Source organism: Alosa pseudoharengus, unplaced genomic scaffold (assembly GCF_046254945.1).
Source record: "Alosa pseudoharengus isolate Yale_2024_CS ecotype anadromous, Long Island Sound unplaced genomic scaffold, YU_APseudo_1.1 YU_APseudo_1.1_scf_12, whole genome shotgun sequence".
Taxonomy (NCBI): domain Eukaryota; kingdom Metazoa; phylum Chordata; class Actinopteri; order Clupeiformes; family Clupeidae; genus Alosa; species Alosa pseudoharengus.
This window is the reverse complement of record NW_027468587.1, coordinates 9,457,401-9,474,802: the sequence shown is the minus strand read 5'-3', so window position 1 is coordinate 9,474,802 and position 17,402 is coordinate 9,457,401. Positions and strand designations below refer to the sequence as shown.

The window sequence follows — 17,402 nt, the reverse complement described above, 5'->3', positions numbered from 1 at the left end:
TCCAGATATCGAAACTTCTCCGGGCCAATGAAATCGTGTATAGAGTCGTTAGGTGGGCTTAACATAATGATTGATGGCAGAGTTGCAACGGTTTGGCTTGAATTCCCTGCTACTTGAAAACAAATAAGATGGATGTTGCTGTTGGCGAACAGTGTGACACGAGTTAAGCTTTTATTAAGTTGGCAAACGTTTGAACTAGCCAACTAGCTCCGCTGGTGGGAAACGCATGGGACTCATAGCGCTGCCGCTGTCCTATTGCGTGCAGAGGGAATTTGAAAGACAACTGATTATCCCGCCCCTCGGACTGAGCACTGCGAACGGTGAGTGTCCAGACCCTACATGTTAATGTGGGTCTGGCTCGTCAGGCTACAAAAAAGCCATTCCCACAGGAAGACCGTAGGGGTTCTGTCCGCCCACCCGTGTCTCTCACTCAGGTACACACACCTGCCTTAACACACACTCGCGCTCTGACAAGAGCGACGCAGGCCGCTTTGATAAGGCGTTTGATATCCCGTGCGCAGGTGTGGGGCTGTTTTTAAGTGGCTCTGAGGTGCTGCTCTCGCTCACCTCACTCTCTCTCTTCTCCACTCAGGCGGGGCTGTGTGCAGGTTTGCAGCCGTGAGGGGTGTGGGCGTCGCTCTGAAGCCGTGCCAGCTACTTAAGTCAGAGCGGTGTCAGCGAGAGTCAGAAGTCTTTTTCCTGCGGGGCGCAATCAGCCGGGGGCAGGAAATGAGAGCACAGTTGGGACGCGTTTGGAAAATGGCCAGGGGTCGCCAGCCTTTTGTCTTTTACCTCTGTACTGTGTGTGTGTGTGCCACTATGGCCGATGAGCTCAGCCACTAACAGGATGCGTCCATGTGGCCCCGAGTGAGGGTGAGAAAAGGCCCTCGCGTTCTCAGTGCCTCATTAGCTTTAGCGTTGGGCTTACCCAAACCACTATTGGATCATGCACTTTGTAGAGGCACGACTTAGCAGGTGTTTTTTTCCATTGTGTGTGTGAGAGAATCTTTCATAATGGCCTTGTATGTAGAGTGTGGTTCTGTGGCTTAACACTGTGTGTGTGTGTGTGTGTCTCCAGATAATGCATTGTGTGGGCTATAGCTTAGCTCTGCCAGGCTGTATTTCAGCAGATTGGAGCTTGGGTTAATGACACTGAAAGGATTACTGGCGTGGGACAACACGGTGGGGTTGGGGGGGTGGGGGGTGGGTAGGTGCTGTGGTAGAGTGGCACCCAGATTACCAGATTAGAGACAACGTAAGGGGCAAGTTAAAAACATGCACACAGTCCAACACAGACACACACACATGCACACACACACACGCACACTCTCGAACTCACACTGCATTAAAGTCCTAACACATTAAAGATTTGCTCATGTAATATCAGGTGGCAATTTCACATTTTGAAATGTCCATTTGGAAGAGTGTCCATGATCCGTCAGGCTGGAATGAGGATTATGTCAATCTAATGAAAGGCGAATGACATGAATGGTCTTTTTTAAAACTGCATGGATATTTTTTGCCTGGCTTGTCGTCCGTTTCAAACCCACAAACCATTTAATAAATCTGAGCATGCATTTCATTTTCCACCTCTTTGCATCAGTCCTGCCAGATGGATTTCAGACAATTGTGCTCTCTGTTGACAACTGCATTTTAATATCCCACCCATACGCGTATGGACATAATATTTTTTTTTTATGTGGACTTGGCTGCAGCACATTTGTAATGCAAGTCAATGGAGCCCTCTGGGGTCTTCATATCTGATAATCTTTCAAGAGGCGCTGTCAGTACTGGACAGATGGCAGATTGATTTGGCGGTCTAATGGCCAGGCTGTATCTCAGCAGCTGACTGGGTGGGGGGGGGTCTGCCCGGATCTGGGCCACATCAGGGCCACATCAATGCCAGGTCTGGGCCAGAGTAGTCTCGCTGCTAGCTGCTCACCGGCGTTGATGGTTGAAGAGCTGGCTGCAGCTGCGTAAGGAGTCATTAGTGTAGATGGTTGAAAGCATCTGCTAAGGGCAGATCTAGCGGAGAGGCTGGTATTTCATGTGCCAGTTTAGAGTAATGGACAAGTGTTTCTCACCACAATATCAGCATTGACCACCACGCAATGATTTTCCAGGTTGTACTAAATTGTGCTTAAATCTAGTTAGCATCATAACCACACTGTGCCAAATTGTTGTTAAACTGTTGCATTCAAGTCAATTATGCAAACCAACCACCACAAATAGAATTCAATTCTCTGGGAAACACTGAATGGACACTGGAGCCTCATGTTTGTGGTCCAACTTTAGTCACTACAACTTCCCGTTAGTAACAATAACAGGAAAAATATTGTAAAGGCAAAACTTATACCAGCAGCATTTTCTGTAGCCATGACATTGGTCAGTGTAAAGCATGCGCCTGACTTCCCTGTGAGGTCTTGTCTTGACTGGTTTTGGATCCATTGTATGAGAAACATATTAACTTAGTGGAACTTAAACTATTGGTTTTCTCCTATGAGAAATTAAATTAAAGGTGTACTAACTGTAGGCAGTCTATTGGTTTCAAGATATAGTAGTTTCATTTGTTTTCTAGGAAGGAGAGTCACTACTTAGATGTTTACTTGTCACTTACTTGTTTACGTTTCGCTGGAAGCACATTGCCTCAGTAGGCTATCAGACATTTCTACAGGCCTTGTTATACCTCAGAAATTGTGTGTCTTGGATTCATGCTGTGACCTGTGACATGCTGTCTCGGTCCACTTTACCATGTACCTCACCCTTGCATAGATGGGATCTCCATGCCTGAAGTTGAGTTGAACAGAGACCTGACTGAGCCTGAGGTGAGCTAATGTGTCCCTGTCTGTGGTGTGTGCTAGGCCGCCTGCGTGCCGGTTATGCTCAGTAACGGCTGGGAGCTGCCCTTCTCCGAGGTCATTGACTGGAGCACTGCCGCCGTCATCGGGGACGAAAGGCTGCTACTACAGGTGCGTGTCTCCTATTCCAGTCTCCTGTGGTCTCTCTCTCTCTCTCTCTCTCTCTCTCTCTCTCTCCCCCTCTCCCCCCACCCCCTCTGTTTGCGTTCTTTCTCTCCTTAATTTCCTCTCACTTTTTATTTCCCTCTCAATTTCTCTTTCACACCTTCTTTTTCCTGCTTCACTCTAGCTTTCTCTCTCTCTCTCTCTCTCTCTGCACCCCAATCCAGGTGACCTAATCTCACCTGTGTGTCTTACCTGCCATATCATCATCACCCCCCCCCCACCACCTGACGATCTCTCGTCTCGTCTTCGCTACACAACTGCTACAGCTGTCAGACGAGCACGCCACATTCAGCTGCTGTGGTCTGACGAGAGAGCCCATATACTGTAGCTTGGGGTGGTCATTACCAATGATTGTCTGTCTTCTGTTCAGCCTGCGTCCTTCTCCCCCTCCTCATTAAGAAGCCTGAATGGCAAACGTCTCAAAAAACGTTGATGCGAGCAGATAATGGCACGAGGGAAATCGGTCTCAGGAGGAGCTAATGCTAAGCATTCCGTCATCTAGCTCTCACTGTGTATACGCTAAAGACAACCATAGGGTCTAATGCCACTGACAGCTGCTGCCTTGAGTAGAATAACTGCTCTAACTGCATGTCATAGACACTCCTCCCTGCGGAGGTAATTAGTACAATGATGGAGTGGGCAGGGCAGAGCGTCAGCTGCTGACGGGGTTTTAATGGAAGGGCTCTCTCCGACCATCTCCCAGTTTATGCTAATTTCATTAGATCCTCCAGACTTTCTGCTGATTTTCATATGAGGTTCGGTCCTAGTTTTAAACCCACTGCATAGTAATGAGTTGGAGGCAGTGAAATTCTCATAAAATACAATCACTTTACGCAACCGCATTGCACTGGCCAGTTGAACAGTACTGCTGATGGTAAGAAGAACATTGCACCACGAGAGCTTAGCCTTTATTTCTGCTAACTTAAAATTCAGTGTGCACTGCCTGTATGTTTTTCTTGTGCTCACATACATGATCTGACTTCTTTTTTTTAACCTCCTCTTCTGAGCGACACGCTTATCCCCCTTTCACTCTTTTCTGTCCCCTGTCGGATATTCTTTTCTTTTCTCCCGACTCTTCCTCCTCCCCCCCCCCCTCTTCCTCTCTCTATCTGCCTCGTGTAAATGCTCAGTTTCAGAAATGTTCCACGCGTCCAGAGGTTAATTGCTTGAGTAATGCTTCATCCTCTCGGGCTCTCGGCCCTTCTCCTCCCTGGGCAGATCCCCTCCACGGTGCGCTCCATCCATCAGGATAAGATCCTCGCGCTCCGCCAGCAAACGCAGTTCCTCTGGGAGGCCTACTTCTCGTCCGTGGAGAAGATCGTCCTCACCACTCTGGAGGTGAGTGAGTGGGGGAAATCGGCCCCATCAATCAGCCTTGTACACACACACACACACACACACACACACACACACACACACACACATACACACACACAAATACACGGTACAGTGGACAGTACACCCCCCCCCACCCTACTCTGTTGGTGAACCCAGCACAGGATGTTCGTGCCTTGCTGCTCCACCTGGAGATCAAAGCAAAGGTGCTCTTTCTGGCATTTTCGTGCCACATCCCTGGCTCAGTGCTGTGAATGTAATGGCAGAGGGCCAGAGGGACAGATGCAAGTCCACCTCCATATTTCTGCCCCTCACTCAGCCTCCTGCCCATCCGTCCCTCCACCTCCCAGACCCCCACCACCCTCAGTGGGGTGCGTGCTTTGCCCTGGCATATTTGAGTCACACCCTGGCCTTAAGTTAAAGCAGGAGAAGAGGACGTTAGAAGGGTGAGCATCTGCCGCGGCTGTCATGGCACATGTTGTCACCAGGCCCGGTCCTACATCTGGAGAGCCAATCATATCAGGGGGGTTATTCCTGAAAGAGCAGCGTTCCATAACTGCCCCCCCCCCCCACAAACCCCACCCTCACACCCAAAACCCCCACCCCCACCACCACCACCTTAAAACCCAGACTCGCGTTTCACCCGTCTCTCCCGAGAGGAAGTGCTTTCGCCGGGAGTCCTAGGAAGATGACTGCCTGGTGGTAAGGGGACACCACGGGCAGTCTCACGCCCCCGGATCAGTGTCTGCTAACGGGAACAGGTGTCCCTGGAGACCAGGCTCATTTCGCTTGCTGTGTTTGGGTTTCTGTGCCTTTGGCATAGCTGGCGTGCTCCACAGCTGTTTAGCTTTGGTCTTTTCACAGCCTCCGGTCTAAGTTTAGTCTTTAAGAGTGCCGAAGTTATTTTCACCATCAATCAGAGAAGTGAGTGTGTGTCTGTGTGTGTGCTTGCAAAATATCCAGTGAAGAATAGTTATCTGCTATTAGTAGCAATTAGAGGCCTGAAATGGTTGCTGGCAGTTTCTGTCATGTTTGCTGTTAGTGAGAGATTATTTTTCAATTTGACAGAGGATGATGGATTTTGCTGAGATTAAGTGTTTCTATCGATATTATTATTATATTGATTATTATGTATTTTCCAATGTCTTTAGGAACTGATTAACAACAAAGTTCACTTTTTGGAACATCAGTGATGGCCTTGAAATATGATCATCGTGTGTGCGTTTGTGTGTGAGTGGGCTCTGAGTAACTGCTTCGTTCCTCCGTCTCAGATCATCCAGGACCGGGTGCTTCAGCATGAGGCCAGGAGCAACCTGATGTGGAACCGGCTGCCTGGAGGCCTCTTCACCCTGCCCCAATACTCCCCCAGCCTGGGCGCCTTCCCCTTCTTCTACTCCAGCCTGGGTGAGTGGACCTCCTCGCATCGCTCACAACTCCGTATCAAATAACCCCAGGGATGTACAATCCCACAGAGAGATCTGCTTTATCCGATACGTGGATTTCATGTATCTGATGGAGGGGATCTACTATATCTGATGGAGGTCTAATTTATCCACTGCAGGGAGCAAAAGTCCTCCACTACAGGGATGTAATACATCCTCTACAATGATCGTAGACATTACAGTACAGAGATCTAGGGACAACAGGGATTAAATATATGAAAGTGCTGTGTCGGTCTACTAAAAGATATTAAACAGCAGATTATGTAGTGGTGGAACATTTTAGCTGTAGCTGGCTGGTTAATATGTAGCCGGTAGGTTGTTTACTATGAGTGTTCACATTTCTATATCTGATCTTTCTCACATATTTGAACGCCATAAAATATATGATTCATTATATCTTTACTCCTTTGGTTTTCATCTTGGAAATGGAACATTTCATGTTTATGTCCAACATTGGATATTTACTGAAAGTCGATCAATTACAAAACCGCTCATTTAAATGTAAAAATGATGGGTCAGAACGGCTTTAGCATTGCTCTAGTCATTATGGATGCAAAAGCTTTGTCCTCTGAATCAGCATGAAGGCTATAATAATACCCCTCCACCTGTCCTGTTCAGTTAACTGCGGTTTGACTTCATATTAGTTAAAACGGTCTAATTTCACACTCGTCTCCCTCGGTGTTGGTGTGTGTGGGCAAAGGTAAACACCGGCCGTAATTCACATTGACACCTCTGTGAATTATTCAGGGTAGGCTTTCATCCATTAATTTATGTGTCATAGAGACTGCAATTAAAGGTGACCACTGTGTGTGAGAGGGAGTGTGTGTATCTGGTTTGATGAATTTAGCTTGACGCTAAAGCGCTATTCCATCATTGCTCCGGTAACTGAACCTTTTATTGTGTATATTTTTTTTCCTGGCCAATCTTCCAATTAAATTCAACACAATTCAAGTCACAGTACTTCAATGGCAGCTCTTATGTTTTTGTGAGTGGCATAAAAATATAGTTTATTAAAAATAAAAAACTTTCCCAGCTTGACTATCCACTGAAAGAGGTGGCTGGACTTTCTTGCAGCCGGATCACAAAAGGGATGAAAGCCATTAAGGTACAAGCTGAAATCAGACGCAGGTAATTGTCTGAAGGCGTAATGGGTTTGCAGGCGATCCTCCGCGTGCTCTCAAATTTTCGCACGCGCCAGGGAGCCTTTGAGCCTCGTGGTCTTGATTTTTCAAAAAGGCGCTAGTATCAAAGTGGGGTCCTAAGGGTCCCTCTGTGTGCCTCTTTCTTTCTTTTTGCCTTTCTTCTGTTCTTCTCCTTGCTCCTTGTAGTTGTAGGGCCTTTCATCCGTCCTCTTTATTCCGTCTTCATTTCAATACGGCTTCGGCACCATGCAGCCACCACTTCTAATAACCAAACCAGGAACCCGTGGAAGACATAAACAATAGGCCTTGTCATCCTGTCAATTTTTTTCATAATGCATAATGGTTTAGCACAGGACAATGTATTTTGCACGCACTTTGTTTTTGAAATTTTTGAAAAAGGGTGCCCCCCCCCCCCCCCCCCCTTTATTCATATGTTTTTGTTTTCTGATTTGGGTCCACAGGCATCAAACCACTTCCTAAGTTCACCGCAGTCATCCACGCCGTCACGCCGCTGGTGTCGCAGTCCCAGCCCATCCTCAAGCTCCTGGTGGCGGTGGCCAAGTCTCAGCACTGTGCCCAGGTACGCACCCTGACCCCCCTCCCCCACCCCCCGTGGTTTGTCCTCTCTGTGGTGGACAGACGCCTCAGGGGTGCTTTGTCTCCACTTAAACACAAACACAGGATTAAGCCAAGGCTGTGCCTGTGTGTGTGTATGTGTGTGTGTGTGAGTGTCTTGTGTTTTATTTAATGCGTTGGTGTCAAACGGCTTCCCCAGTTCTCAAACTGATGAAAACTGACTCTTATCCCTCTGTGATGAGAGATGCTGCCAATTACATCAGCTTATGCTTTCATGAGAACGGCTTAAATCATAGAAATGGGAAATAATTCAACGCTGTGCATAATTCATCTGTGTGGAGGTAAATAAAGCAGAAAGTCAATAGGAATATCTATCAGGAGGGAAATCTGAACCAGCTGTCGAGGCTTACTGTTATGGCTGCTGTCACTGTAGTAGGCTTGTTCCTGGGGGTATGGATTTCTGTCAAGTATCTTTTTGGGATGACCTTGCTCCAAACACACTAGAAACGGGGAGGAATCAACATTTTTCTGCCTTATCCCAGTCACTTGACCTGTACTGAGATTGTGCTGGGATTAAAATGGAATGCAGTTAGAATATGGAGACTGAATTGACATTGATTAGCCATGGAGTGCTAATCCGAAGCCAGACTCAGAATTTCAGACAATCCTAATTGACAGTGGGCCAAAGGCTACAATCTGCTTTAGTTTTTGAGACAATCAGTTCTTAACGATAGATAAGCTGTTTTTTTTACATGTTGTTTTTTTTTTTTTTTTCAAATGCGTTTCCATTTTGTTGGCAGTCTCCAATTAATAATATTTTTATAAACACTAAACACTTTATTCTTTTTATTTGTGTTTGTTTCAAAATAACCATGACCATGTGTGTTCCCCCTCCACGCATGGGCCACAGATCATCGTCCTCTGGAACTGTGACAAGCCCCTGCCTGCTAAACACCGCTGGCCAGCCACTGGCGTCCCTGTCATCGTGATCGAGGGGGAGAGCAAGGTGAGTTGCCCTCCACCTCCCACTCCCCGCAGGGCAAATACCTGCTGGGCTCTGGCACATCATTAAGACCCCGAACAGAATTAGCTTTATTTAACGTCAGCCATGACTGATGGTGGCAGGGCTACCCACAGTGTTGGCAAGGTTTCAGAGAGAAAGAAAGACTTGGAAGAGGCTAATTTCAGAATTCACAGGAGGGCTTTGCCCTGTTGCATTGTGGGTAAAGTTTTTTTTTTTCTTTCCAGATGATGAGCAGTCGCTTCCTTCCCTATGACAGTATTATATCGGACGCAGTGCTGAGTCTCGATGAAGATACTGTTTTATCGACCACAGAGGTATGGTATTATCATTATTACACAGTAGTCAAGAGAATGTTTTTAAAAAATTTTATTTTGCTTGATGCTTAGACATAGAGTGTATGGTGAATCTGATTCATCTGAAGGAAAACCAAAATAGTGCTAGACAGTAGAATAATACATGTTATATCAGGAGTTATTTATTCATTTGTTTTTTTGTTTGTTTTGTGCAGGTGGACTTTGCTTTCACCGTGTGGCAGAGTTTCCCAGAGAGGATTGTGGGATATCCAGCTCGCAGTCATTTTTGGGATCAGAACAAAGAGCGTTGGGGCTACACCTCCAAGTGGACCAATGACTACTCTATGGTGCTGACAGGAGCTGCCTTCTATCACAGGTATATGGACGTTACCTCGACAGAAAACATTCATTATTATTCCCTGACCTTGCATGCATATCCGAGCACATGTGCAGAACCATAAATAATCCCCTCCTTAGCACTATTGAGAGGGCGTTGCGCTGCCGAGCACATGAGGAATTGTGCCAGTAGCATCGCTGGTTCGAATCCCTCACGGGATCAAAAGAGTATATATTCTTATAAAGCTCAGAGAGGTGACTGAGACTTCAACTGAGTCTTGGGACAATATGGACTGAAATGACTGAGGCTTATCAGTGATATTTTAGTCAGTGATCCTATATTTGGAGTACCCTCTCTTGGTGTAGCATTCTCGTATTCTTTATTTGGATCCTAACTTTTCTATTCTATTTTAATCTGTGTTCATGAGTGTTTTTGCTCTAAACTCACCAGTCACCCTAGTTTGGCTTATACTCCATCCCCTCACAAGTATTCCTCCTCTCGCCAGATACTACAACTACTTATACACCAGCTACTTGCCAAGCAGCCTGAAAGGCATGGTTGACCAGCTCTCCAACTGTGAAGACATCCTCATGAACTTCCTGGTGTCGGCCGTCACCAGGATGCCCCCCATCAAAGTCACGCAGAAGAAGCAGTACAAGGAGACGATGATGGGACAGGTGACTCTCTTTCTTTCTTTCTTTCTTTCTCTCTCTCGCTCTTTCTTTCTTTCTTTCTTTCTTTCTTTCTTTCTTTCTCTCTCTCTCTCTCTCTCTTCAACAGTTCTGCTTTTCTGTCTCTCCCCGCTCTGGCAGGCGTCTGTGCGGGCATCTGAGTTTGAGCATGTAATCCTACCCGTGGTGTTCTGCTCTAATCCAAAATCTAACAAATGGCAAAAAAAAAGCGCTCAGAATCATTTCCATAGAGCCAGTTCCCTGGAACTGTTCAGCAAATTGAGTCATTTTGAACGGTCTTTAGCCGGCAGTGGTGTCATGGACTTTCATTTTCATAACAGCTCAGGTAAAATGCATAAGCCTCGGCAGGGAGATGAACTCCGCATAAATCCGTGAATCAGATTTTTTTTAATTTTTTTTTTATGAGCTTAATGTACACTTCCTTTGTGCCGATCTGAAGTTTGTATCTTTTGACTGCTGGATGAAATTGATTTGTTTGAGTTAATCTGTCCTTAATCTCTCGAGACACAGTCTAGTGTTTAGTTTGGAGCGGAGTTGATCTCTGTGTCCAATCCAACATGAACAGGACACAAGACATTGCGCCAGAAGTTCACAGCATTGTTTTCCTTTCTTGTGTTTTCCAATGGATTCAGCAGATGTGCCAGCTTCCGTTCCCTGCTGGAGATATTATTATTAAATGTTTATGTTGGACGGAAACCTTGCTGCCGGCAGACTGCTTTCCTCCCATCGACTCAGGGTCTCAAAGCCAGTTGCTTTACTCCTTGTAGATTTACTCGTCTACTGCTCGTCTACTGCACCCTCTCTGCCTAACAATCCTGTATCTTCTAATGGGAAATGTGTGTGTGTGTGTGTGTGTGTGTGTGTGTGTGTGTTCTCATGTGATCCCCCCCCCCCCCCCATCTCTCTGTGTGTCCCCCTGCAGACCTCCAGGACATCTCGCTGGGCGGATCCTGACCATTTTGCCCAGCGGCAGACCTGCATGAACAAATTTGCCAGCTGGTTTGGCAGCATGCCCCTGGTGCACTCCCAGATGAGACTGGACCCCGTTCTGTTCAAGGACCAGGTGTCCATACTGCGCAAGAAGTACAAGGACATCGAGCGACTCTAGCTCTAGTGCTCCAAGCCCCCAAGTCCCTGCTAGCCCGATTTGGGTCTGCTAGGGGTGGGACAGACGATGGCCAGCCCCAGCCACCCCCCCCCCCCCCCCACCCCATCAGTGTTCGAAGGGAGGGGAGGGGGGTTTTGAGTGAAACCGCTCACACACACTCTGCTGCACACTAAAAAGGGTTAGTGAGAGGGACTCTCTTTGGATTCGGTGTGCCTTTTTAAAGAGGTTCCCAAAGAGTGGCTGGCCAGGCAGGTTAGGGCAAACTTTTTTGTTTTGTTTTATTTTTTTGCTGGAAAAGGCAAGCAGTGTGTCACCCATCAGAGTGTTATGTATACAGAAGTGTCTCGGTTATCCATTAAATTATTGCTATCTAACTTGATGGATCAAACAGGAGAGGTGTTGATGTTGAGCCAAACCAAGCGGAATGCCTAGGAGGTAGTCTTTATCAGTATGCAAATAATTATGTTTGTATTTGTTGAGGTGTATTACGTGTTTTTTTGTTTCTCCGCACTGGTGCGTTACAAGTCATTTTCTCCTGTCTGGTGGTGCAGCGCAAGGAAAACAGAACTGTTGTCTGTCTTCCACCCCCACAAATCCATCGCCAATGACGACGGTGACTATGACAACCCAGGCAGTGGCGAGGAACAACACGGAGAACGGCAAAATTTGTTGAATTGGAAGGCTGATGATCAGAATGCATTTCACTCCACAGAGCATAGTTCTCAACAGTCTGGCCCCTCTCTGTACCTGAAACCACCTCTCCTGAGTCTTCTATGCAGAAATCAGAACTGTTAATGTTGAGAGATTTTAACTTTTTTATATTATTGTTTTTCTTTTTTTAACTGTATTGTGGTGTTCTTCATGAAGATCTTTGAGGATGACCATTGCACCGTGCCTGATGTTTTCACACGTAGTGGTTCTTGGAGACTAGATGGGGTCAGTGCGGGAAGGACAACAGAGGACACAAAAAAAGAGCCCATCATCCATGCTGCTTAAGTGTATTAGTTGCACCCTCCCAGATCTCCCCCAAGTCTCAAGTTTATACATCCTGTCATGATAGAACATAAACATCATATTTGACATAGACTGACTAATGTTTTTTTTTTCTTGTTTTGCCCCCCCCCCCCCCCCCCCCCCCCCCCCCCAACCAAATTGCAATTGATAACACTACCCATGCTTTAGTGAAATATCGGATCAGACAGACTTTAGGCTGTTTGCTCTAGTTGTGGTAATCCCTACAAGTCTCAAAAGTAGATGTTCCTGCAAAACTGACAAAAAGCACCAGTATCAATAATCCTTATAAATCCCACTCTTTTTCTGTCTGTACTAAAAGGGGGGGAAGAGTGCAGGTTTGGGCATTGGTATCTAAATTCAGGATTCAATAAGCATGGTTGTTTATTGTATTGAACATCTCAAGGTGAACTGTTCATTTCTTAGAAAGAAGATGGGCATTTGCATCACATGCATAATTAATTGATTCTACTGAGGCCTGTTTCTCAAGGCACCAGATCTTAAATATTGACCAGCACAGCGCCTTATCATGCAATGCCATCCATAGGAATATGTACACGTATCCATTAATATGAGCAAAAAGAAAGGTCCCCTCTATAATACGGTTTGCCATGGTCTGCCTGCGCCACAAAACCCCAATTCTCCCTTCCAATGTTTCAGATTGTTACAGCATTCAGTATTTTGTGATTTCTTTTTTTTTTTTTCTTGTATCCACTCAGTGTTGAGTTTAGCTGTCCTTTGGTCACTTTATTTATGACTGTGTCATGCCTTTATGACACACACAGTAGAAAAGAACAAAGTACGTCCAGACATGGTTAATAGTCTCAACCCCCACCCCCCTCAAAAACGTTTACCGAACAAATGTCAATTAAAAAAAAAAAAAATCCACCATTTTGTGTGTGTGTGTGCGCGTGTGTGTGTATATAACTATAAATAGATATATAAACTTGTAGCTATATTTATTTTTGCAAAAGCATAGATGTATATTACTGAAACGTTTTGTTATTTTTTTTCCCCAGGGGAATTGTTGTAAATTGTTGTAACATTACATCTTGTAATTGTATCACTTGTTGCCTGGCTTACAGGGGGCGGGGGGATATGTTAAATGGCACACGGGTGAGTCATCACCTCTTGAAACAGGTCAAGAACATTCATACCTGTGGCTAATTTTGATAGCTAGCCAAACAGCAGTGGCTAGACTTTTTAAGTGCTTTTGGATGTCCCATGACTCACCATAAAATATGCTGCCCTTATTGTTGACATATTGTGCCAATGGCTAATTTTTTTTTTTACTTAATTTTTTTGCTTTACTAGTTCCATTACCCCATCCCCTTATATCACATTTCCAGTTGAAAGTGATGCACAAAAAAGCCACAACATTGCTTTATGGTTTAATGAGTTGCTGATGGCCAGGGCTGTTTAAATCATTCCCTGCTGCCCCTCAATGACCCACTGACTAAAGCTAAGCAATAGCATGGAAGAAAGTGTTGTAATTTTCCTGTGTGTGTGTGTGAAGTGTTTAGTTGGGGCAGAGGAGAAAATGGTAGACATTTCACTCCTCTAACCTTCTAGTATTGCTCTTGGCATAATGGGCACGTGTCCAGAAGAAATAATCCGTGAACAAACATGGCTCCAGGAACAAGGAGACAAAAACTTTTTAGTACAGCTCTTATTTCTATTCCTCTGACCTTGTTCCGGGGGTATTCTGAGGTCCTTTTGCATGTGTATCTTCACTATGGGTTTTCAAAGCATAGGTTTGATTCATGAAACTGTGGCAGTCAGTGGAGTAGATGCGCTCTTGCCCTGTGCCCTGCTGTTACCTGCTGAATTCCTGAAAGTGATTTGAATGTGCCTTTGATGAAAGACACTTCTGTGATTTTTATTATTTTCTCTTTGCCTTCAACACAAAGAAAAACTGTTTCATTCTTATGGATTTGCAGACTGGAATACTTGTCAGATATGTATTTTTCCATTACATGTCCAGTGACACATAAGTGGTTTTTAGTTTACCTCGTCTAACACTGGAATATTTTGACTGACATTCCTGCTCTTGACGTAGGAATACTTCTCAGCGGCTTTCTATGTTTTTGTCATCATACTTTTGTGAGATCTGTTTTGTGTTCATCAGACCATCTGTCCCCCCCCCAACATCTTGCCATTATCTTCCCAATCCTGAGATTCTTGTCATTTCAGTCATTTATTTTACAGAGTTTAAAACAATAATAGAAAATATTCAATTTTTTAAAAGACTGATTTTATAAAATAAATAAAAAATATTTGTTACACCTGTGTGTTGCTATATTTCATTGCAATACTCTGCCCATGCATTTAGCCAAGCATCTCAATGTTGAATAATTACCTCCAGAGTTGATATTCAAGTTGAATATCCAGAGTGAATATGGAAAAGCATCCACAAGCTCACACTCACATTACTAACTGTATGAACAGAACTCTGCAGGCTCTGAAGCCTTCATCATCTGAGAACCAGGTGCACTGATATAATTAATAAAAAGGCATTGGGTTTGCTTTGATCTTCAAAGTTTGAATTGATAAGAACTGCACTATGCTGCCTGGATTTTACCACCCTGTTAAGCAGACAAATTACAAATGTGATGTTTTAAGTTGTGAGATAAGACAGACTGCAATTTATACTCCCATAAATAGTTTAATTAGATACAAAAATATACACTTCATGAATGGGTGAGTATAGTGGAGTATGTACAGCAACATCATGGAAGTATGTACTTCTGTGATATGAAGTGGGGGCATTAACATCCATCATGTACATAAAAGAAGTTGGCCATGGGCCATCTTGATATGCAAAATGATGACATCTGGTATTCAATCCATCACTGTCTTTGTTTCAATTAGATATTTTATACCGGAGGTGCTTTGCCTTGAGCATACCATACAAGTCTGCTCAGAGTCTGAGCAGTCTGCCCTACTTTGCATAATGCTATGATATGAAGAGTTGGCACTTGCCCTGCAGGGCCAGAACCAAATAATACCTCTGCCTGTCCATGGCCACCAAAATCCCTTGTAAATTAGCTGCTGCTTGGACAAATCTCAGTTTAGACATGCTTAAATAACAGCATGGGAGCTGACCCCCCCCCCCAAAAGACACTGTTGCCAGCAGCCATGGCTGTGTTAGATTCACAGGCTATGGCAAAGCTATGGCTCGGATGGATCAGGAGATGGGCTGCACTTTTCTGAAGGAGCGTAACCGCTGAAGTGTTTTGTTGAGGAGAGGCGGCTCTCTCCGTGAGATATCACCACAGGCCAAGTAATTAAACAGCTCCAGATAAGGGACATTAACATATTATTAGTCATTCGTGTGCACAATTTTGCTTTGTTGAACTTGGAGGAAAAGCGGATATTTATTTTCAAACATTACAACAGATAAGCTGTGGATATCCCTTGCTAGACGTGGCTGTTGCACTGTCTGATACTGACACAAGACACATTATACAGTACTAGCTCTGAGTCTCAGTTTCCCAACACATATGGTATCACATATTACATATGCCACATAACTAGAAAATAAATGTATTCATTCATGTGCCCTGCTTTCTATGAATGTGTGTGTGATGTCTGTATGCTACTGAGACCTTGAATTTCCCCTTGGGGATCAATAAAGTATCTATCTATCTATCTATCTATCTATCTATCTATCTGTGTCATGGCACAACAAAAACTCAACTTAGCTCAGTGTCCCCTCTGGAATATTCGCTAATCACAGTCAGATCTGGCAGTGCCATGTGGAGTCTGTCTGAAAATCTGCTCTATGTGACGTGTGCAGCCTCAGAGGTGTTTTATTCCCCTCAGATGTTTCAATCTTCCAATCTTCCCACACCCCACCCCCAACATTTTTAATTTAGGTCTGAGTGAAATGAGTATGAATGGATAGGGTGATGGCCCCCGTCTCGTAAAGCTGTTTCAGCCGTGAACTTAACTTTGATAATCATTTCCCCCATCTCCTGGGATCCCCTCTCAGCTTGTAGTTAGATGGCTGTGGAAGAAACGGCAAGGTCAAACCAGGCTATACAGAGTGCACACTGACATTTCCATTCGTGTGAAAAGAGAGTGTGGGGCGCTCTTTAATCTGATTGCTGTCCAAGAAGAGGCGGACAATCTGGGATGTATAACTGCTTTGGCTTTTGCTACTGATCCTGACTCTAGGGCCAAAAGGGGTTTTGACTGGTATCAGTATCTGCCAGACTACCCGACACTTTTACTGTCTCTCTGTCACATGGCAATTGTAAACTATTACAATGGAGTGATTCTAAAGCTACTACAGTGGAGTATTGAATTGCAGATGTTATAGGCATATGGACATAGGCCTATAGGCAGTTCAATACACACACACACACACACCTCCCCTCATGCAGACTGTGTGCTTGTCTGTGTTTTCTGGGCCAGGACTATGGTTCTTGGATATATGATTTATGAGCAAAAGGTGAGCAGTTAGACAAATTTGACGATCAGCAGGTGATTTCTTCAATTGGCCCTACACATCATACCCCTCTAATTTATAGGCCGCATAACAAATAATGCTCTAACTGACAAATACATGCCCTTTTCACACCTAGGTGACTTTGATAGCTTCTTGACTTGACTTGATTCAAAGAAATCAATCCAGCTTCAGTTCACACAGATTGTGCAAAAGACATGAGGAATAACATTGAAGCTACAATGCAGAGGAAAGCTTAGGTAGCAATTAATACTAATAAATACTACTACCAGAGGATGTTTTCAGTACTAGTCAAAGTGTAGTCGAAGAAGAAATTGGTAGGAGGGACGAAAAGGAAGTGTATAGCAGATTGTGCAACACATGCCTGTGGACAGTGCCAGGATATGTTGAGGGAATTTCCATTTCAGTGTACTGTGAAATGTATCTGCTTAAATAAACATTACTTGTTTCAGCAACACTGGATGAGTCCTTAGATTCTATCAACACCATAATAGTAGGATAACAGGTAGATTCAAGCCTCTACAAACTGAGATGAAAAGTTGCTATGAATTATATTGCTAAAAGTTGCTATAACGTATTGCTACTCTAACAAATCTGTTATATACAAAATAAGGTTGCCACCTAGGCCCAAGCCACAGTTTTAGCCTGACAGTCTGTTCAGAAAAGGCAGACTTACACTTTACATTCAATGTTACTCCTTGAAATAATTGTCATGCGCAAGAGAAAAGATAACACATACCCTACAATACAGACTTCCTCATGCTAACGGATAAAATACAGCATGCATTTTACATTTGCTGTGAATGACCCGTTATTAAAACAATATCGCCCTCTGCCATCAATCAATACCAAGTACACTCCCGTCCCTTTGTGTCAGTCAGCCAGCTGAAAATAGCTCCTCCCACCCCCTAAAATTTTGACTGTAAACATCCCGCAGATTTTAAAGGA

General features: G+C 44.5%; 1 protein-coding gene across 1 annotated transcript in view; it reads left to right on the top strand.

The window, feature by feature from the left end:
- Nucleotides 1-12,088, top strand: part of LOC143118898 (exostosin-1a) — a 40,415-nt gene extending 28,327 nt beyond the window's left edge. The window contains exons 3-11 of the mRNA XM_076280034.1: nt 2,862-2,969; nt 4,242-4,361; nt 5,630-5,762; nt 7,404-7,522; nt 8,429-8,524; nt 8,767-8,856; nt 9,051-9,211; nt 9,678-9,849; nt 10,787-12,088. Coding sequence (XP_076136149.1) covers nt 2,862-2,969; nt 4,242-4,361; nt 5,630-5,762; nt 7,404-7,522; nt 8,429-8,524; nt 8,767-8,856; nt 9,051-9,211; nt 9,678-9,849; nt 10,787-10,972 — 1,185 coding nt within the window. The 3' untranslated portion in view covers nt 10,973-12,088. The remainder of the gene's footprint in view (nt 1-2,861; nt 2,970-4,241; nt 4,362-5,629; nt 5,763-7,403; nt 7,523-8,428; nt 8,525-8,766; nt 8,857-9,050; nt 9,212-9,677; nt 9,850-10,786) is intronic.
- The last annotated feature ends 5,314 nt before the right edge of the window (nt 12,089-17,402 follow it).